We start from the raw sequence: 22,483 nt of genomic DNA on the forward strand, positions 1-22,483 counted from the left end.
TAGGTGAGGCAAGCGACGTGCCAAGCTAGAACCGGCTGTGGCTGGCTCCAATTCGGTCTAAGCCAGCAGCGTGACGAGAGTCGAGATATCTAGAAGAAGGCACAGCTTTGAATCTATTAAAAGTGTAGGCATCAACACTTTATACGAGTATACACATGTTTCGAGTCGTTTTGCAGTACCTGCCTACTAAGGAAAAAATGTTTCGTTCGTCGCATTTAGCAGTAAAACGTCTTCAACGGACCCTGAGGCGGGGAACACAACACATAGGTACGGCACCTTACGTCATCATAACGCAAATCATAAAAGAATCAGTCATTGTGAATTATACGACATTTTTAATAAACAAACATCGAACACTCAATAACCACAAATACAGTCAAAATTGGCCGAAGAAAGAAAAACATAACCACGAAAAAAAAATGATCAAATGATTCCTAGGGAACGTGTCTATTATATCATATAATATATTATAGCCTCTCGTCTCATCACACTGCACTGTTCACAGTGTACAGTACCTACACACTGCACACTGCACAGCCTGAGGTCTGAATTGTTATCTTATGCGTGGTTCACACCGGATCCGTAATTTCCCATACCTGCTACATTGCATGATTAAATCGAGACATCCAGGCATTTAAACGGCACGTGCACTGTACCACACTTTTCAAAGTTTAATGCAATGCTTTAATATTACCAGCCGTGTGGTTCAAGGGGTGTGGTTAAACACGTTGAACCACACGGCTGCTGACGTCACTTTCATATAGTTGTGAGCTTTTTGGCAGGTATGGGAAACACCTTCCAGCCCTAAGGCCGGGAATTCAATAAATGTCACCTCGCTTTTTTAGCGAAAAGCACCTCGGGCCTAACGGCCCTCGGAGTTTTCGCTAAAAAACCTCGGTGACATTTATTGAATCATCCCGGCCCCGGGCAGGAAAATATATTCCTGCCCGGGGCCGGGATGATTCAATAAATGTCACCGAGGTTTTTTAGCGAAAACTCCGAGGGCCGTTAGGCCCGAGGTGCTTTTCGCTAAAAAAGCGAGGTGACATTTATTGAATTCCCGGCCTTAGGGCTGGAAGGTGTTTCCCATACCTGCCAAAAAGCTCACAACTATGATTGATAGTGACGTCAGCAGCCGTGTGGTTCAACGCGTTTAACCACACCCCTTGAACCACACGGCTGGCAATATTAAAGCACTGCATTAAACTTTGAAAAGTGTGGTACAGTGCACGTGCCATTAAAATGCCTGGATGTCTCGATTTAATCATGCAATGTAGCAGGTATGGGAATATATTGACCGTTACGTGCCGTAATGAATACGTCGGCGATTAAATAATATCTTGAAAGTGGAGGGCACAATGCAACGCGCATGCGTAGTTCGATTTTTTGGCGACGTAACACCGTATTCGTTACGGATTCGGTGTGCACCGGGAATTGCCATATTGAGCGCCGTCCTTCGAATCAAGTGCGCCAAAACTATTTTGCTTATAAACAATCGAAAAATGGGCTAAAGCTAAGAGCTGTTTCTTAATATCGGTGCGTCAGAATTTTAATTGGTTTTGCTCTCTTCTTTTTAAATTTATCCTATCACTTTTGCATAGTGGTTTATAATTGTATGGAGGCATATCATTGTTAATTAACTACAATTGTGGGCATGATACTATACAGAAAATCTTTTATCCTTTTTTGGCATAAACAAGAAAACATGCCTATGCTGGTCAACGCTGAAGTTCATTTTCTACACTCGTGAATCGCTGCTATCCATGGGCAAGATCAACGTACGCATCGTACAGTTTGCTCAATTGGCTTGCGAAGAGGCGGTGCAGTGTCCGTCCAAGCATCAAGTCTAGCAGGGGCAATATGGGCAGCGAAGTTGACTCAGAACTGCATAAAAGACGTGGCACTAGAATCTATGTATTGTAATTTATTTTGTGGACTTTGAACTTGACCTGTTAACATACCTACATGACAAGGGCTAGGCTAGGCCTACGAAGGAAATGTTATCTTTAAATAAACGAGTGAAATGTAATTACGGAACATAAATTTTATGTACAGTCCACAGCAGAAGTAATGTGTGGTTTCAGTCATGGGTTTGTTCTGCTTCTGAAGCCTAGGAACGATTAGCCAGACTGCAACGAGACTTTAAATGTAGCTTACATGTATCTTTACCCTTGCAGCTACAACTTTATCTATTGACGTCTTCTTTTCAATCAGTCCGCATTTAAAAATCGTCGGTCAAAGCCAACCGTTGAGATTGGTAAAATCACACATTACTTTAGCGGTGGGCTGTATGTCACTCAAGAGATACAAAGTAGGTTGTGATATACTGAAGGGCGAAGGCATACCTACATGAAATAATGCCTAAAAATCAGTCGGCGAGTTGATACGATTTTTTTCAAGTAGAAAGGTCCGCACTTGCACACGAGCAGACCGCTACCCGCTACCCAGACCAGCCCAATCAATCGCAACATGTGAGAAGGGGTGGGCACGTGCGCATGTGCCGACCAATACTCTCGCTGACCTTTGCAATCTGCATACTTTATATGCGTGGTGTCATTCAGCATACCAAAGTCCAAATGTGAGCGCTATCGGCCCAGCCGATCCCGAGATATGAAAAAGGGGTGCGCACGTGCGCACGTGCCGATCAATACCTTTGCCGATTTGTGAATTCTACATATAAGCATGTTATCATTCAGCATACTTGATATAAGCACTTTCGGCCCAGCCGATCCCCAGATATGAAAAAGGGGTGCGCACGTGCGCACGTGCAGATCAATGCTTTTGCTGACCTGTGCAATCTGCAAATAAACTTGGTGTCATTCAGCATACTTAATATGAGCGCTATCGGCCCAGCCGATCCCAAGATGCCAAAAAGGGGTACGCACGCGCGCACGTGCAGACCAATGCCTTTGCCGATCTGTTCAATCTTCATATGTGCATGGTGTCATTCAGCACACCAAATATGAACGCGATCGGCCCAGCCGATCCCCAGATATAAAAAAGGGGCACGCACGTGCGCACGTGCAGATCAATGCTTTTGTCAACCTGTGCAATTTGCATATAAACATGATGTCATTCAGCATACCAAATATAGGCGCGATTGGCACAGCCAATCCCGAGATGTGAAAAAGGGGTGCGCACGTGCGCACGCGCTGAGGCAATTCGAAATCGTCCTAAGGTCACGGGATGTGCAGTGTGCACCCAGCCAAAACAACAAACAAATGTTGAACCGTTTCCATTCAGCTGTTCCCGAGTTATGGTATGACGAGCTCTTTTGGAACCTCTCTCGTCGCACGTGACACGTGCTGTAACAGGCACTCATGAGTGATATCAATAGCACAGTTCAGGGTAGAAAGGATGCAGCCCCTCCCCAAAGAAGACCGCTCATCAAACAGTCAAACCGTTTTGGAGATACATGTCGATAAAAGTCATTACGGCGGCCGGTCGAGCCGAAAAGTTCAATTTTCCCAACTTCTGTTACGTTCCGTAACGAGTACGGTGGACGCTGCCAGTTTACGGCGACTGGTTGCCACATTTCAACTTCGTCTACAAAAGTCACAATGCTTGGGGAATCTTGAGAAATCTCTAGCTCATTACGTCCGTAACGGTTACGGCGTCATTACGGATCCGGTGTGAACCACGCATTACACTGCCGCTCTTCGGTGAATCAGCCGACCGATCACGTTGTACCGGATCTCTGGCACGTGACGCAACTGGGAGCTCTCCCAGACTAGACGGGCCTAGACTTCTAGGCCCGTTGAGGCCCGTCGGCCCGCCGCCGGCCGTCGGCCGTCTCCATCGTGCAGCAGCTGTCCGTCCATCCGCTCTGTCCGGCTGCATGGTCGGTTGAACTGTGGAACGGTCGGTCGGTTGAACGGTCGAACGGTCGGTCGGTTGAACGCCCTGAAGTGCCGTTGTCTGTTCAACCGTCGGTCGGTCGGTCGGTCGGTCGGTCGGTCGGTCGGTTGGTCGGTCGATAGCTCGGTTGGAACGGTCGATAGATCCAGTCGTTCGTTATGTAAGCAGGTTCACTCTCATTTCGGTTTTCACTGTTTACGCTGTAGATATTCAACCGACTATTTGCGACTTGACAAGTTGACAGAGCACTTCGAAGTAGAGGCTTTTGTGTACGAGGAAAATGAGACAAAGGAAAAGCATGGGGGTTTGAATTTTTACCTTCTTCTATAGCTGTCCAATTTTCTGCCTACAATTATTGCAGCAGTGAGCTAGCCAAAATACGCTGCAACATTTGCGGAGGCTTTCCAATGGCTCAATAGCACGATTTTTCCCCTGGCAACGCCCTTGCCTCCCCAGACGCCGGGCCTGGCGGCGCCCGTGCCGGCGTCCGCAGCGCCGCGCCCGTCCGTTCGCCGGCGTCCCTGATCCCCCCCCCCCCCCCCCCCACCTCCCGACCCCAGTCAGCTGACTCACAGGCACAAACAGCGATAGTCGCTACAGCTGGCGGGACCAGCCGGCCAGAAACGGCCCCGGCGGGTTTTAGCTTGACGGAGCAGGCTCCAGCCTGTCAACTGACATGTGATGACATGAAGAACTGACAGTGTATGTGCTGTGACATGTTCCAAAACTCTTGTGACCTGTCATAGCATGGTCCGGAAACAAAACCGGCGGTCAGACAACGGAAAACAGCAGCAAATGCGAGGTCGGGACTGATCTTTCCCTTCCGTGTTCCTGGTTATCTTTCGTCTGTTCAGACGGCACCGTTTCCGCAAAAAGAAAACTGGGGAGGCCTCAGGCATGGATAAGAGATGCCTAATCCGTATCTCTAATCCATGCCTCAGGCCAGTACCACGTGCGTGCCCCGTGCCCACTGTCCTCACTCCTTTCCCCACTGCCCAGTGACCCCCCCCCCCCCCTTACCTCTTACCCCCTTACATCCCCTTATCTCTTGGTATGCGACCGCGGCGTCCCCACACGAGGGCCCCTCTCCTCCATCCCAGCGAGAGGTCCTCGTGGGCAGACTGACGCGGGGGGAGGGCCGGCGTCCCTGGCGCCGCAGAGGCGTCGGAGGGTTCCCCCGCCCCTCTCCCTACCCCTCCCCTCTGCGGCCGCATGGTGTGTCTACTGTCTTGTGTCTATTGTCCGGCTCACAAGTCACAGGCCTGGACGGCAGTGGCGGCGAACACCTTCAATTAAAGGGGGGGGGGGCACTACAGACTTTTGGTCCCATTCTTTCCATGCAACGCCCATAGGGCAAATGTTAAAATGACAAAATCAAAGGGGGGCACGGTGCCCCCCCCCCGGTCCGCCACCTGCGCTGGACGGTAGACTCATCTCTATAGGACATGGGGCCCTTGAGAAGCATAGGCTTTGTTCGAATAACATGATGAGAGCGATATGATAATGCTAGATCTACGAGTATTTAGGATGCAGCTGAACAAGTAATGAGTTTCATTGATATTTATCAATCTGCAGTGGTGGGGTGCGACCAGTTGAAAACGATTGCGGCTTGGTCAATTATACTGATCACGCATATGACAAACATGGAAGATTGAAGAACACCACAAAACTTAAGTACGGTGACTGTCTACTGTCTACCCACGTGCGCACATTCACCTGGTCTTTGTTCCCTTTCAGGCGCACGCTCGCCTGCACAAAGAGGCCACGCAGAGGCCGACCGGTTCCAGTTTCTAACCAGGCTGCAGCTCCATGGCCTCGAGGCTTCGCAGCTCGACGAGCTCTGCGGAGCTACCGAAAGGGAACGGCGCAGTTGTCGGGCCGGCCGGCGGTCGTCTATTGATCCTGACGGGCCACGGCTGCGTCACAGGGATCGGGGTCGGCCGGCCGGCCGGCGCCCGTTGGGGCTTCACCCAGGCTACTGCGTCACATATGGCGCATTTCAGCATGGCGGAGCCGCACCACGAAACTACGCCAGGCTGAATCTGGGCTGAAGATGGGCTGTCTTGATGGACATCTGAATCTGGGCTGAATATGGGCTGTCTTGATGGACATCGGGCTGTGTGATAATGTCAAGCTGAAGTCGCACTAACTTGTAAATGTTGATAAAAACGCGCATCGATAATTCGTCGCCACCGCATTTATATCACGATCGACAACGCTACACAGAACTAATCAATACGATTTATGAGTTTCAAATAAACGCAGGCTTTTGTCCTACCCGAGTCACCAAATTGAAGAGGAGAACTTTCATATGATCTGTAAGGTAGTTGGGTAATGTCTAAAAATGCTGATGTCCCTAAAAGCATCTCCTTTTGGCAAGTTATGCGGCAGTGACCAAAAAATCATCGTTTCAGACAGCCAGATATGTTTTATAACAATATTGTGCACAACACCATCCGCATCTTTGCATCTCCCTAGTGGCTCTTTCCCTCCCAGGATGAAAGCTCTGATGTCCCCAATCGATGTGCTCCAACAGCTGACCACTCAGCTGGCGGCCGTTCTCGAGTCACAAAGGCCGGTCAATACCTTGGGGTCAATACAGACCCGGCAACGGACCCATTAGCCGGTAGGAAGGCACCAGGCATGTGACGGGCGTGGTCACTGGTCAGTTGTAGGTATCCTTGGATATTGGGGAGGGGGGCGTGGGTACTGATTTCAAGCTTCCGGTGTGGGCAGTTTGCTCTTTGAAGTTATGCAAATATTGTTTTTGTTTCTTCGATGTCGCGAATTTCTCGAAGCATTCCAAGCATCTGCCAGTTTGTTTTTAGGTTAAATGAATTGCTAAGGTTTTTTTAAATGACAGCTAGAATATAAGCAAACGGAGCAAACGTGCCATGCACACAAGGAAAACAGAAGCGAAAGACACAATTACATAAAAAACTGTGTTTACTTTACGGGGGTTATAAATGAACTTTACCGGAGTTATTACCGGGAGTATATACCGGGGCGAAAAAATATACACGGCTTGAAGTTTTTCTTTTTTAGTGCTGCAAAATCCATTTGTCAAGCGTCTTTACGCCATCAGCCTTGTCCGACAAAGAACTAGCGCATGTTGAACGAAGCTCTCTGTTCCCTCCCACGAGGAAACCGGGTTATAGTCGCCCACACGAGGCCAACTCTGGTTGGTAAGGTCCGGCTCTCCTTGTTTGCCGAAGCGAACCGAGCTGCAGCACGGCTCGATACGGGCCGGGGCCCAGCTGTCGGCAGCCCCGGGCCGAACAAAAGCCACTGGCGAAAGGTGAAAGGTCACTGGATCCCGCCGACCGCGTTGCCCCGCGGGACTTGGCCACGTGCCAACTGGTAGCGAGGGCTTCCAGGAACGCGTAGGAACACTGTTCGGGTCTGGAGACATAAGGGGAAATGCGTGTTTGTTTGTGGGAGCATGGTGTTGAACATTTCTCGGTATTCGGTATACAAGTGGCCTGAACCCTTAGAACGAAAACGGTATCGAAGAGTTCGACGAAGTTAAAAAAAAGGTAACGCCCGTATCTAAAAAATCACAAAAACGGCATTTAATTAACGGAAACGGTATTCGACGAAATTTTAAAAAGCAATTACCAAAGGCAGCCATTATCATGAATGGCCATAAGTAGTTCCAGAGAGCAAGATATAATTGGTCGATAAACACATAAATGATAAATGCAAGCAGCCGGAAAGTTAAACCTTCTACAATAGTCAGCGCGGCATCACAGAGTCATTATCAAAGAGTCGTGAGCTTTAGGGAATCTAAAGGTCAGGCTTCATTTGAAAGTAGGGTAGTTGAAAGTTCGATGTATTTCCATGCAATTGCGAACAAGTGAAACAGCACATCCTCCGGGCTTCGGCATGTGACAGAGTCTGAGACCTATACTACTATTTCTTTTTGCCGTGAATCGCTAACATATTCAATGGGATCATTTACATGTTCAATGAAATGTCATAATAATAATTGAAAGCTCAGTTGAAAGAATTGTATGTTTAATCATTGATTGCGTTTTTCGTGAAAGAGAAATGCCTACCTACTGTCCGTTTGTTTTTATCTACTTATTCATTGATTACCTAATTAAACTACAATGCCTTATGTCCCGTTACACATTTTGCACTTTAATCAAATAACTTATAAGATATAACTGACAGTCGCAATGCAAAACTAGAAATGTGTTGTTTTTGGTCTGCGGCATTGTGCGCAGCTCTAGCACCTGTAGAGGCTGACTAGCATTGTCTTCGAACTTTCTCAATAACACTGCCATGGTGCTGCGGTCGTGTGTTGTGGCTTAGCCAACACATGAGTCCTTGAAACCCGGTCCCAGCCCAGCCAAGCTGTAACAGCTGATTTCGTAACATGAATGGCTTTGGTTAGTCGTTGCCTTGCTATTGCTTGAGAACGCTCCGGCGTGGGGAAACTGCGCTCATAAGTCATAACATTTTCCTGTTCATTAATTTCCGGCAAACCCATCTTATCCTCAAGGAAGCCTACTATTGACATGAGGCCAAACCATTTCTACGAACGATTTAGTGTTATGACGTCATACATAGCCAAGAGATAGTGATGACGTGATGATCAGGAAACTGCCAAAGAACCTACGCGGTGCGCAGCTGTTTTCTTGGCACCTTCTCGAGTGATTTTGACGTCACCTTTCGTCATCACCATCAACGTCTTAAGTTTCGCAACTTTATTTTCCTCACTTGATGACCATGGTAACTGCGATTCAGTTAGCTACAAAGGGCAATACGGAATGCTTTAGACGAAATTCACCTACTGCTGCATCCACCAGCGCCAATGCCGCGCCGTCCGGCGCCACAGCATGGGCGAGCGCTGCGACTGCGAGGCGGAACTGGGTCGGTCTTGGCGCAGAGCCAAAGTCGTCAGCCGGGAGTTGGGACCCGAGCCAAGGCAACGCACAGATTTGGGCCAGAGCCGCCCGGTCCCAGCTGTTTTTCAAGTGTAGAGTGCGGGGAGAATGAGCAGGGCGGGGTGCTGTGCGAACAGACACATGACGCAGAGCTGGCGGACACATATAGATAGATAGATAGATAGAATAAATTTATTACATTAATCAGAACACGTACAAAACAATGCTTGCCAATTGGTGCAAAAGCAATATTGCTTAAATCGCAGCACCTTTCGGCTCTTACGTGCTATCGCCCGAGTCGGATCACCTCACCACTGCACGCACGCCCGCGCCGCACCCGCAGCGACCGCCGCCACGCCGCCGCCACCGCCGCCGACCCGCCCGACCACTCCGGCTCCGGCCAGGCCCGAGGGGCCAGCCCGCCAACCCGATAGACTACCTGAACCGTCCTGTATCGGATAAGAATTTTTGAAAGAGCTGGGCCACCACTCGGTCGCCACCTCCCGCAGGACTGGGTCCATTTAATAACAAAGTCAGCAACTCAGAGGAGCGGAGAACAGGAACGTTAATTTCTAGATGGATACTCAAGGCTCTAAATAGGCGATCACGAACATTTCGGTAAAGAGGACAGTCTAAAAGAAAGTGACGAACAGTTTCACTGGGTGACCCGCATTGACATTGAGGGGAATCAGAAAGCTGTAGGGGGAAAAGGTGAGCGTTGAGCTGAGACATCCCGACCCTAAGCCTAGTGTGAACCCTGTTCCCAAATTTGGTACCGTAGGAGAAATAGTGAGGAGGGGGAGGGGTTCCCAAGTGCTTAATAAGGGCCTTTTTGAAACGTTTAATGGATGTTTCACTGCGGATGTAATTAGGAAGTGTGTTCCATAGCTTGGTGGTTGATGGCACAAATGAGTTTTGAAATAACGTTATCCTGTTCTTGGGCAATGTCTGGGTGTTGGAATTTCTTAGGAGTCTGCCGGTGTCTTGTGATCGAGTGTTAGGAATGATGGAAGTGATGTATGTAGGAAGTTGTGATTGTGGTTGTCTGAGTGCATAGTACATTGTGAGCTTGTGAACGTTCCGTCTCGTTTTGAGGGTGGTCCATCCTAATTCCTGTCTCAGTTTGTCAGTTGATGTCCTGCGTAGAGTTCCTGTCACTAGTCTAGCTACCCTGTTTTGAAGTCTTTCCAGTCGTAAGGAGTCAGTCAGTGTGATACTTCCGTCATAAATAATGTCGCAATAGTCAAAGTAGGGTCGGATGTATATGCGGTAAAACATGATGCATAGTGGGCACTGGGCGAACGATGACACGTCGTTCCTCTAAGGTCATAATAGGTTCCAGGTGACGGTTACATAGGTAACCGCTGTACCAATCCCGCTGGCTACCACTGGCTACCACTGGCTGGCAGCCAGCGGTACCACTGTACCGCTGGCTACCAATCCCGTTCCCGCATGGCAGCCACGTCTAACAAACATAGTGAGCCTGGGTGTGAATATTTCATTTCGTATATGAAGCTTCTACCCTCGGATCCTGCTCCGTCCAAACGTTCAAACCATCCTACCGACCGGCCGATATGTATATTGAGGGCATGGCCTACTGGGCATCACATTGAGCCCCGCCGTAGTATTTTGGACACGGCATGCCCTTGGCCTGCCTGGGTCAGAGAGCCCCGGCCTACTTCCTTGTGGTTCCCTTGGCAGAAGGCGAGACAAATAAATATCGATGCTTTCTCGGCTGTTATTTCGCATGGCTCGCCGCTCGTACCTTATACCTACACACGCAAAATTTTACGAGTGGGCATTGGGCAAGTTCTATCAGGACTTAACCCTGAACGGCCCCCCTGTCCTTTTCCGTCGATATCTCCTAAACGGCTGGAGATATCGCCACCAAACTTTCAGGTCCCCTCTGGGCATCAATTTTACACATTGTGACTAAAATGTTTTTTCCAGAGGCTATGATAGGTTGGCTACAAATGACGTCGGAATGATGTCATGTTCTGCCATTTTCGACAGAAAAAAGACCTTCGCGAGAAGAGCTCTCAGGCCTACAGCTTTGAGAATACATTATTACAGAAAAATGATCAGGAAATAAAAGGTGTAGAATTCACAGGACTACAAAAATGCTATCTCGGATTTTTGAAATTTTTGAGTTTTGACCCCCAAAAATAAAAAAAAACAATTTTTGATATATTAGCCAAAAAATCCAAAAGTTTTTAAAGTTTCGAAAAAACCGGAGTATATGTGATAGTACCTACCGTCTTCTATATACATACCAAATTTCAGATCGATATCTCGTTTTTTGGCCAAGTTAGAGCGAAAAAAAAACTGTTCAAAAATGATAACGTCAAATTTTCAAACTCAATTTTTGGCAATTCTAAACTACGTAGGGTAAAACAAAGACTACCATTTGACTCCCCGTGACGAGCTGCATCGAATCAATGCTCATTTTCTGCAAAAATATCAACTTTGAAATTTTACCTCATTTGACCTGACCTTGACTGACCTTCACCAAAACGTGACCTAAGCTGGCCCAAAAGGCTGCCTGACCCACATAATCGCATTTATCATGTAAAATGGACCATAAAACGTGTATTACACGACACTTTCATATTGTGACCCCCTGTGACCTGACCTGGTATCAGTGACCTCAGATAGCGAAGTATGTGTTTGACGAACAATGTACTATCGATGGTTTTCAAAAACTTGCCAATTTACTCGATTTCACAACACATTTCTTGAAATGCCTGTGAACGGTGAAAATCTTACCTTTGACCTGACCTGTGACGTCATCGGTTTGACCTAGGTCAATGAAATTTGGTCACAAGGAGTTTTCTCGATGGGGCTATCGAACACCGTTTGAATTTTGAAAATCGGCCAGTAAATTTCCGAGATCTTGGGGGGGGGGGGGGGGCGGCGAAATAGGGTCCACCGGTAGCCCTACGGGGCGCCAGCATTAATGACTGTAGTGCGAAGCATGCTGGTTAAAATTAGGTACCTACTTGCCTCCGAATTGGTGCAATTATCAGTGTGTCTGCTTGTAAGTAGTCACATTGCTGTGGGTACAGTTGACAGTTGAATCATGAATGTTGTTCCAGTCCAGTTTCCAGTTTTCCACTTTTCACAGAGTCAGCTGCCTGAAGTGGAAGGCTGTGCCGCATTACACGGGCTGAGTGACAGTCTCATTTTGTGACCCAACGCCCACCAACGGACATACTAAATCGCGTGAAAAGCGGAACAACTTTGCGCCGTTCCATTCAAATGAAAGGTTTTGGGGAGTGGATCAGCATTATGTAGTCAACTGTCAGTGAATATTCATAAATGGATTTAAGTGTCACGGTATATCAATCTTACACAGATTGCTTATTTAGCAGTCCACTCCAAGCTAAAGTGCTTGATGCCTCACACTTTTATCATGAATAATCTGTAGAAATTTTTCCCATTTTTTTACAAATGGAATGGCAGAAGTAGGTATCATATCCATATGATGGGGTAGATGCGTTTAACGAAACGAAGGCGAAAAAATGGATAGTGAGAGAGTGAGAGGGAAGGACAGAGAGAGAGAGAGAGAGAGAGAGAGAGAGAGAGAGAGAGAGAGAGAGAGGGAGAGACAGAGAGAGAGAGAGAGAGAGAGAGAGAGAGAGAGAGAGAGAGAGAGAGAGAGAGAGGGAGGGAGGGAGAGAGAAAAACATTTGTACAGAGAAATCGCAAAGGGAAGAATATAGCAGTTAAAATGAAAGTTGAAGAAGCTAGAAAAAGTAGGTAGACATAGTCAGGAGTTACGACCAACAGTCAGAAGGGAAACCGGACAGACACACGAGTTATGATAGACAGCCAGAAAGACATGACAGTCAGAAAGAGCTAGAGATAATGGGCAATGGCAGAAGAGTGATAGAAATAAACGTTTACATTCGAAAATCAAATAAATGTGGTAAAAGTTAGAAAAACGTTCTTTTCCTGGTGGTAGGCTGCCCGGTGCCCCCAAGCCCATCCAAGTGCACTGTATGATTGATGTATCCCTCCGTTGCTCAACCCCGTGGCAGTCGACACTTACCTATATTGCGTTCTGCGGTCACATACACGTCCCGTGCGGTGCGTCAGCAGTCACTATCAGTGTTATCGCCTTCCTCCGGGACAGTACGGGAATGTACCAGAGCCGCGTGTTATCGCTGCCACAGTCTCCTGACCGATGTGTGTGGTGTACATACTCGAACCTCTGCTATCACAGCAGTCAGCCTCCTCGCCCGGCCCACCGCAGTCCGACGATGACGAAACAAAGAGGGCATAATACGAAATGCTAAATCTTTCTTGGATTTTATGTTTGTGAACATTATAATTACAGGTTTGGGAGCACAAAAAGACGGGGACGGGTATTATTAGAGATTGCAGCAAAGCAATACCTGACCTCGACTTCAGCTTTTCACGTCGGTCGTCGAAAGAAATTGAAAACATGGCTGCTTCAATTCATAGGCGGCGGAACGGGGAGGGCACCAGGGCACCGTGCCCCCCTTTGATTTTGGCATTTTAACATTAGCCCTATGGGCTTTGCATGGAAAGAATGAGACCAAAAGTCGGCAGTGCCCCCTTAACACGCACCCCGTAGGGGGGGGGGGCCGAAACGGTCCCCTCCCTGTCCTTTTCCGTCGATATCTCCTAAACGGCTAGAGATATCGCCACCAAACTTTCAGGACCCCTCCGGGCATCAATTTTACACATTGTGACCAAAAATTTTTCCAGAGGCTATGATAGGTGGGCCACAAATGACGTCAGAATGACGTCATGTTCTGCCATTTTCGACCGAAAAAAGACCTTCGCGAGAAGAGCTGTCAGGCCTACAGCTTTGAAGCTACAGAAAAATGATCATGACATAAAAGGTGTAGAATTGACAGGGATACAAAACTGCTATCTCGGATTTTTGAAATTTCTGAGTTTTGACCCCCCAAAATAAAAAAGTAATTTTTTTTGGATATATTAGTCACAAACTCAAAAAGTTTTTTGAGTTTCGAAAAATCCGGAATATATGTGATAGTAGGACCTACCATCTTCTATCTACATACCAAATTTCAGATCGATATCTCGTTTTTTGGCCAAGTTATAGCGAAAAAACTGTTCAAAAATGATGACGTCAAATTTTCAAACTCGATTTTTTGGCAATTCTAGACTACGTAGGGCAAAACAAAGACCACCATTGGACTCCCCGTGACGAGCTGCATCGAATCGATACCCATTTTATGCAAAAATATCAACTTTGAAATTTGACCTAATTTGACCTGACCTTGACCTGACCCTCACCAAAGCGCGACCTAAGCTGGCCCCAAAGGCTTCCTGGCCCGCATAATCGCATTTGTCATGTAAAATGGACCATACAACATGTATCACACGACACTTTCATATTGTGACCCCAAGTGACCTGACCTCTTTGACCTGACCTGTGACCTGAACTGGTATCAGTGATCTCATATAGGGAAATATGTGTTTGACGAACAATGTACCATCGATGGTTTTCAATAACTTACCAATTTACTCGATTTCACAACACATTTCTTGAAATGCCTATGAACGGTGAAAATCCGACCTTTGACCTGACCTGTGACGTCATCGGTTTGACCTAGGTCAATAAAATTTGGTCACAATGTAGTTCCCTAGTGGGGCTATCGAACACCCTTTGAATTTTGAAAACCGGCCGGTAAATTTCCCGTTCCGAGATCTTAGGGAACTACATTGTGACCAAATTTTATTGACCCCCTACCATCTTAGGGGGGGGGGGGCGAAACGCCCCCCCCCTACGGGTGGTAGGGTCCGCCGGTAGCCCTACGTGGCGCGGGTTAATTGAAGGTGTTCCGCCGCTACTGCTTCAATTCAATTAAAAAGTCAATTCTTGGCCAAGACAAGTAAATTTGAAAAGAAGTCAAACAGCAATGACTATCGCATTGAGCGTCTAGCGTCTGACAAGGCTTCATTCGCTTATTATGAATTCGGGAATTGCGTCCAAGTGCAGTACCTACCTCATGTTCAACGTCGCTACCCGTATATAGGTTTATTACAGCTAACCCTTGCGGGCCCGTGCGTTTTGTTTTTTGCCCTCTCGGCTTTCACGAATATTTTCGATAGGATAGTTCTCGGACTCTGTGAGCTAGAATCACGAAGCCTTTGTTACCTTTTATCCTGATCAATTTGATATCTTTTGAAGTAGATAATAGGCCTTGTTTTATCAATGGCGTCACAGTGTCGATTTGTGCACGGCACGGTAATTTGACTTAGCGACTCAGACGTGAATTTCAAACTGCTGCTCAAAATAGAGTGCTAGAAAACAGAAAACAAATTGCAACTTGCGAGCACGGTTGCCTAGCGTATGAACTATGTAAGTAGGACGTAGGTAGTTCATTAGTAGGTACGTACCTACATAAAAACATAATTTTGGTGATCTAAGGTCAGAGGTCAGGTCAAAGCCCTCGAGTTGGGATTTTAGTTTGTTTTCGCAAACAACTTCACCTGACCCCTGACCTTGTAAATTTACTGAGGTCAAAAACCTTAGATGCTCTAGAATTGACTCTAAGGGATTTTCGTTTGCTACAGCTTTTGTTTCCATGCAGATGCAGATTCTTTGATTATGACGCGGGGGGAGGGTGGTGGGAACGGCCCAGGCTCCGGTGCCGTTTAACCTGCAAGCCCGGTCGGGTTAACCCCGCCCTCCCCCCCCCCCCCCCCACACACAAGTTTGATGATGCTACGCTACATTGAACAATGGACAGTGGATGTTGCGTCATTGCACGGATGGGAACAGAGTCGCTCACAGACAGGCGTCAACGCAGAACTGAGTTGGGAAAGCGAAGCCATCTGCAGCCACCCAAGGTCGGTAGCCCCCCCCCCCCCCACCTCCCCTTACCGCGCGCCAGCTGATCGCGCGGTCGCTTGACGCGGCCAGCGCGCGGCGCACGACCGGTCTTTGTTCTCCCCGGGGCCCGGACTAACCAGATGATGTATGTATTTATGTATGTATGTACATGTAGAAATGCGAGAGAGCTAGAGTGTAGGTACAGTGAAGTACAAAACGCTAGGACGCCTTAGGGGGGGGGGGGACAGACGAGCGAGACAGTGATCCCTGATGATCATGCATAGGCGCGGGAGCCGGGGGGGGGGGCAGTGGGGGCAGCTTGCCCCCCCCCAACTCTGGGGCCGTGGGGGCGGTGCCCCCACAGCTTTGAGACGGAATACCACACTTTTTTTGCAAATGTTTTCTTTTTTTGTTGAAAAATCCGAGGGGTGAAAAATAAGTGGCCTAAAACCGGTGAGAAACCTAGATTTGGGGGTACCCTAGGTTAATCTCTATTATGGTGTGCCCCCCCCCCCCCCCAGTCGGAAAGAAGTTCCCGCGCCCCTGTGATCATGCGAAAGTTCCTATACGAGAGTCGAAAACCTCACCCGTCTGACCTGCATAGCAGAGCTGCGGAGTCGGAGTCGGAGTCGGAGTCGGTCGGAGTCGACAGCTGTGACCGGAGTCGGAGTCGGAGTCGGAGTCGATTTTAGAAACCCGAGCCGGAGTCGGAGTCGGAGTCACCGAAAATCTGTCGACTCCGCAGCCCTGCTAGGTCTGCGGAGTCGGAGTCGGGAGTTGGAGTCGGTCGGAGTCGACAATTCTGCCCGGAGTCGGAGTCGGAGTCGGAGCTGGTTTTTGAAAGCCGGAGTCGGAGTCGGAGTCGGAGTCGGAGTCACCCAAAATCCATCGACTCCGCAGCCCTGCTGCATAGGTCAGCAAAGGTCACGTGACCCAACTTTGCACGGCAGCAGATTGTGGCCCACCCAGTATATGGTGTAGACCTTTCATTTCATTTCATTTGTGTTTAGGGCATTTCGGTCAAAAATGGTGTAGACCATACTGTATCCGTATTCATGGCGACGAATTTCCGTAGACAATATAATTCAAGCCATCAGAACAGCCAGAGTCGCAGGAGGTTGAACAATCTAACATTCCACACGAGTGCATCAGCGGAAAATGACACGAAAATCCCCCCCGCACCATTCATGCTGCATTCGCTGAGCCCCTCTCTTCATGCTCCGTTATCTTCATGCCCAGACTCTGACAACTATCTGAAAACAGTCGTGAGCGTCGCGCTCTCTACCTTGCCCCTTTATCATCCCCTAAAAGACGTCTCTTGACCTGGTGTGTGTATTTCGAAACTTAATGGATTTGTATGGTACCGGATATCCATGAAACGGATAAAAACATTTACAGAAGCATGTGTTTATTTAGCATCACAGAACAAAACATATCACATTCCACCACGCAGCCGGAGAACCAGATGAAGGGTAGACTCCTTCTGGATGTTGTAGTCCGAGAGGGTCCGACCATCCTCCAGCTGCTTTCCGGCGAAGATCAGACGCTGCTGATCGGGAGGGATGCCCTCCTTGTCCTGGATCTTGGCCTTGACGTTCTCGATCGAGTCAGAGGGCTCGACCTCGAGCGTGATGGTCTTCCCGGTCAGCGTCTTCACGAAGATCTGCATACCACCACGCAGCCGGAGGACCAGGTGAAGGGTAGACTCCTTCTGGATGTTGTAGTCAGAGAGGGTCCGACCATCCTCCAGCTGCTTTCCGGCGAAGATCAGACGCTGCTGATCGGGAGGGATGCCCTCCTTGTCCTGGATCTTGGCCTTGACGTTCTCGATCGAGTCGGAGGGCTCGACCTCGAGCGTGATGGTCTTGCCAGTCAGCGTCTTCACGAAGATCTGCATACCACCACGCAGCCGGAGAACCAGGTGAAGGGTAGACTCCTTCTGGATGTTGTAGTCCGAGAGGGTCCGACCATCTTCCAGCTGCTTTCCGGCGAAGATCAGACGCTGCTGATCGGGAGGGATGCCCTCCTTGTCCTGGATCTTGGCCTTGACGTTCTCGATCGAGTCGGAGGGCTCGACCTCGAGTGTGATGGTCTTGCCAGTCAGCGTCTTCACGAAGATCTGCATACCACCACGCAGCCGGAGAACCAGGTGAAGGGTAGACTCTTTCTGAATGTTGTAGTCCGAGAGCGTCCGACCATCTTCCAGCTGCTTTCCGGCGAAGATCAGACGCTGCTGATCCGGAGGGATGCCCTCCTTGTCCTGGATCTTGGCCTTGACGTTCTCGATCGAGTCGGAGGGCTCGACCTCGAGCGTGATGGTCTTCCCGGTCAGCGTCTTCACGAAGATCTGCATACCACCACGTAGCCGGAGAACCAGGTGAAGGGTAGACTCCTTCTGGATGTTGTAGTCCGAGAGGGTCCGACCATCCTCCAGCTGCTTTCCAGCGAAGATCAGACGCTGCTGATCGGGAGGGATGCCCTCCTTGTCCTGGATCTTGGCCTTAACGTTCTCGATCGAGTCAGAGGGCTCGACCTCGAGTGTAATGGTCTTGCCGGTCAGGGTCTTCACGAAGATCTGCATACCACCACGCAGCCGGAGAACCAGGTGAAGGGTAGACTCCTTCTGGATGTTGTAGTCCGAGAGGGTCCGACCATCTTCCAACTGCTTTCCGGCGAAGATCAGACGCTGCTGATCGGGAGGGATGCCCTCCTTGTCCTGGATCTTGGCCTTGACGTTCTCGATCGAGTCGGAGGGCTCGACCTCGAGCGTGATGGTCTTGCCAGTCAGCGTCTTCACGAAGATCTGCATACCACCACGCAGCCGGAGAACCAGGTGAAGGGTAGACTCCTTCTGGATGTTGTAGTCCGAGAGGGTCCGACCATCTTCCAACTGCTTTCCGGCGAAGATCAGACGCTGCTGATCGGGAGGGATGCCCTCCTTGTCCTGGATCTTGGCCTTGACGTTCTCGATCGAGTCGGAGGGCTCGACCTCGAGCGTGATGGTCTTCCCGGTCAGCGTCTTCACGAAGATCTGCATACCACCACGCAGCCGGAGGACCAGGTGAAGGGTAGACTCCTTCTGGATGTTGTAGTCAGAGAGGGTCCGACCATCCTCCAGCTGCTTTCCGGCGAAGATCAGACGCTGCTGATCGGGAGGGATGCCCTCCTTGTCCTGGATCTTGGCCTTGACGTTCTCGATCGAGTCAGAGGGCTCGACCTCGAGTGTGATGGTCTTGCCAGTCAGCGTCTTCACGAAGATCTGCATACCACCACGCAGCCGGAGGACCAGGTGAAGGGTAGACTCCTTCTGGATGTTGTAGTCCGAGAGGGTCCGACCATCCTCCAGCTGCTTTCCGGCGAAGATCAGACGCTGCTGATCGGGAGGGATGCCCTCCTTGTCCTGGATCTTGGCCTTGACGTTCTCGATCGAGTCAGAGGGCTCGACCTCGAGTGTGATGGTCTTGCCAGTCAGCGTCTTCACGAAGATCTGCATACCACCACGCAGCCGGAGGACCAGGTGAAGGGTAGACTCCTTCTGGATGTTGTAGTCCGAGAGGGTCCGACCATCCTCCAGCTGCTTTCCGGCGAAGATCAGACGCTGCTGATCGGGAGGGATGCCCTCCTTGTCCTGGATCTTGGCCTTGACGTTCTCGATTGAGTCGGAGGGCTCGACCTCGAGCGTGATGGTTTTCCCGGTCAGCGTCTTCACGAAGATCTGCATACCACCACGCAGCCGGAGAACCAGGTGAAGGGTAGACTCCTTCTGGATGTTGTAGTCCGAGAGAGTCCGACCATCTTCCAGCTGCTTTCCGGCGAAGATCAGACGCTGCTGATCCGGAGGGATGCCCTCCTTGTCCTGGATCTTGGCCTTGACGTTCTCGATCGAGTCGGAGGGCTCGACCTCGAGCGTGATGGTCTTCCCGGTCAGCGTCTTCACGAAGATCTGCATACCACCACGTAGCCGGAGAACCAGGTGAAGGGTAGATTCCTTCTGAATATTGTAGTCGGAGAGGGTACGACCATCTTCCAACTGCTTTCCGGCGAAGATAAGACGCTGCTGATCGGGAGGGATGCCCTCCTTGTCCTGGATTTTGGCCTTGACGTTCTCGATCGAGTCGGAGGGCTCGACCTCGAGCGTGATGGTCTTCCCGGTCAGCGTCTTCACGAAGATCTGCATACCACCACGCAGCCGGAGAACCAGGTGAAGGGTAGACTCTTTCTGGATGTTGTAGTCCGAGAGGGTCCGACCATCTTCCAGCTGCTTTCCGGCGAAGATCAGACGCTGCTGATCGGGAGGGATGCCCTCCTTGTCCTGGATCTTGGCCTTCACATTTTCAATTGTATCTGAAGGCTCAACTTCAAGTGTGATGGTCTTGCCAGTGAGAGTCTTCACAAAGATCTGCATCTGAAACAAAATCAAAGATTATTGTCACACTTTGCGCCACATGCAACAGGTTTCAATAGGCAGGTGTGATCTATCATACGTCACGTTCCTATTCTGGGCCGGAAAAGGTCACCTGGATTAGGGTCACAGTACTTGCAAGGACAGTGTAGAATTGTTATTGTTTTAGTGACTCACATTACCCCAAAGCCTGGTTGATTGATGCTAGATATGTTGTCCTGGGGACCCAGGATGACAAAAAAAAAATGGCTGCTTCCTAATCTAGAGTTTAGCTACTCTGCACCATTATCAATTCATTCTCATCAATGGATATCATTTACTGCTGTCGGGGATGCAAAGCCGTAGAAATTTCAGAAGGCTCCAGCTCCGGGTGAAATGCCATGTCGGCTCCAGCTCCGAGTAAAATGGTCCTGCTCCGGCTCCAATAATCTGTGCATCCCCTATGCAATTAAATACGGGCGGAAGAAAAAAGACAATGGGCAGGGTTGCGGAGTCGGAGTCGGTCGGAGTCGACAGTTGTGACCGGAGTCTGAGTCGGTTTTTGAAAGCCGGAGTCTGAGTCGGAGTCGCCGAAAATCCATCGACTCCGCAGCCCTGACAATGGGATTGGTGCACGCTGCTTCTGTATTTGCATAACAAGGCTATTTTCATCTTTTGAATACCACATGTTTTACTGCCTGCCTGTCAAAGCTCAACTGTTGTCAAACCGAACTAGGTCAATAATGTTTTCCTCTCCAAAAGTAGGAGCCGGATTCGCCTCTTTTTTACAGTTCCGGCTCCGAGTTATATTGTTTCACGGCTCCGGGTAAAATATGCCGGCTCCGGCTCCAACTCCAGCTCGGCACCCCCTGGCTGCTGTAGATTCTATAAAGATAGCAAACCTTCAGGCTTCAGATGCAGGTTGAGGTTTTTGGTTATGAATTTTGGAAGTTGGAAAAGCAAAACATTTTGAGCTCATTTCATATACTATACAGAGTTGTAAGCTTGTGCATTACAGAACAAAATACTTAATTATTTACTTAAATAATCTTTATTAAAATCGTTTTTGTCATGGCAGCATCTAAGGAAACAGGCATTAACCCGTCAGTTGCTGGGGTATTTCGCCACCTGCTGTGCGGCCCCTGCCACGCACACCATTTAGCGTCAAAGCTAAATGTGGCCGCCAGCACCAGCCCTTAAACCGGGCTCTCCCCACCGGCTAAGCATCTAATTCCAGCAGCACTTTTATGCACTCAACTAGGGAGGGGACTTTATTTATGCATAAAAAACCTGATTGAAAATTGAAATCACTTATTATTCTAAGACACTTCTTACCCATCCTCAACTTCCCTTACATGCCATTGCCATTCAAATCTGATTTAGCAATGCTATCATGTAGAAAGAAAATTAACAGTCTTGACATGCTTTTTACAAGTGAATTATCAATTCGAAAGAAAACAACATCTTTAAAAACCTTCAGCACAGCATTTTAACATGGAGGTTTGAACTGAAATAGCAGTAACATAGCTTGAGCAGAGACTAGCACATATCAGGAGCTAATACGGCCTAACAATCAGCCAAGGCAAGATATTTCATTTCTCGTTCTGAAAGAGTGCCCTGTAGGGGAATATGTGCCTTGCTGAGGGATTCAGCCATGTCATCGTCAGCCGATCAGCATGCTGCTTATAGCCAAGGCTGCATGCATAGGTTTGAACTACACAATGTGATTGGTCAATGCATAAGCAATAAGTTTACGCGTCAAACATTATTCAATGTTATTTTATAGAGCAGTGCTTCCTTTATAAGAAATACAAAAAAAAATATCGTGAAAGTGAACAATTCCCTTTCAGTTTGTATATCAGAGCCTCGCTTAGATTGAGATATCAAATTTCCTCTTGATATTGGAAAAGTGTCAAGATTAAAAGATGTGGAGTAGAAATGAACTTAGGAGCTTGGATAAGCAGTATGACATTCTGTCGCCCGCATACCAAGTCGAAAAACACACAAGGGGCAAAAAAGTTGAGATTAAACGCAGGCATGCATTAAAAGCTCAAATTAATGCAAAATTAAGCGAACAACCTAATCCTCATCCAAAACCAATTCATACTAACCTCCGCAACTTATGACGCCTCAACTCAAAGATTTCTCAAACGCCGCGACACCCTATATATGGCCTTGCGCGACACTCAACACCACTCTTCTCGACGCAAACTAGTGCCTCTCCGCCCTTTGCGTGGTATATATACGTTTGATGACGTTAGGCATACGGTGGAAGATGATTGGTCGGAATCTGGAAGTTTCTTTCCTCTTTGTTCCTGCTGTCTTCATCCGATTACATATAGTTCCTTAACATTTTTACTTTACCCATGACCTTTTCGTAATAACTAGGCATTTTATATTTTATTTTGTTCATTTAACCAATGCATACAATTTTTATTGCTTACTTGCCTTCAAATAATATGATAAATCAAGACATAAGAATAAACAACTACATAAATCCATGTAACGGAAGCAAAAATG

The 22,483-nt window shown here is 48.5% G+C and overlaps 1 protein-coding gene across 2 annotated transcripts; it reads right to left on the bottom strand.

The window, feature by feature from the left end:
• Window positions 1–16,900: 16,900 nt before the first annotated feature.
• LOC122394287 (polyubiquitin-C) lies at window positions 16,901–22,181 on the bottom strand. Of its 2 annotated transcripts, none has more exons than XM_043391045.1 (2): window positions 22,075–22,181; window positions 16,901–19,987 (listed from the first exon to the last, which is right to left on the bottom strand). In XM_043391045.1, the coding sequence occupies exon 2, from the start codon at window positions 19,985–19,987 to the stop codon at window positions 17,018–17,020; it is 2,970 nt and encodes a 989-aa protein (XP_043246980.1). In that variant the 5' UTR covers window positions 22,075–22,181; the 3' UTR covers window positions 16,901–17,017. The 2 variants fall into 2 exon arrangements, with proteins under 2 accessions (XP_043246980.1, XP_043246981.1); XM_043391046.1 differs by lacking the exon at window positions 22,075–22,181 and having other exon boundaries at window positions 16,901–17,044; window positions 17,273–19,987.
• Window positions 22,182–22,483: the final 302 nt, after the last annotated feature.

The sequence above is a fragment of the Amphibalanus amphitrite genome, unplaced genomic scaffold (genome assembly GCF_019059575.1).
Source record: "Amphibalanus amphitrite isolate SeventyFive unplaced genomic scaffold, NRLGWU_Aamphi_draft 000583F_arrow, whole genome shotgun sequence".
Lineage (NCBI taxonomy): Eukaryota > Metazoa > Arthropoda > Thecostraca > Balanomorpha > Balanidae > Amphibalanus > Amphibalanus amphitrite.

Excerpts from the sequence above, each read along its gene's own strand:
- LOC122394287 (XM_043391045.1), bottom strand. The coding sequence starts at position 19,987 with ATGCAGATCTTTGTGAAGACTCTCACTGGCAAGACCATCACACTTGAA.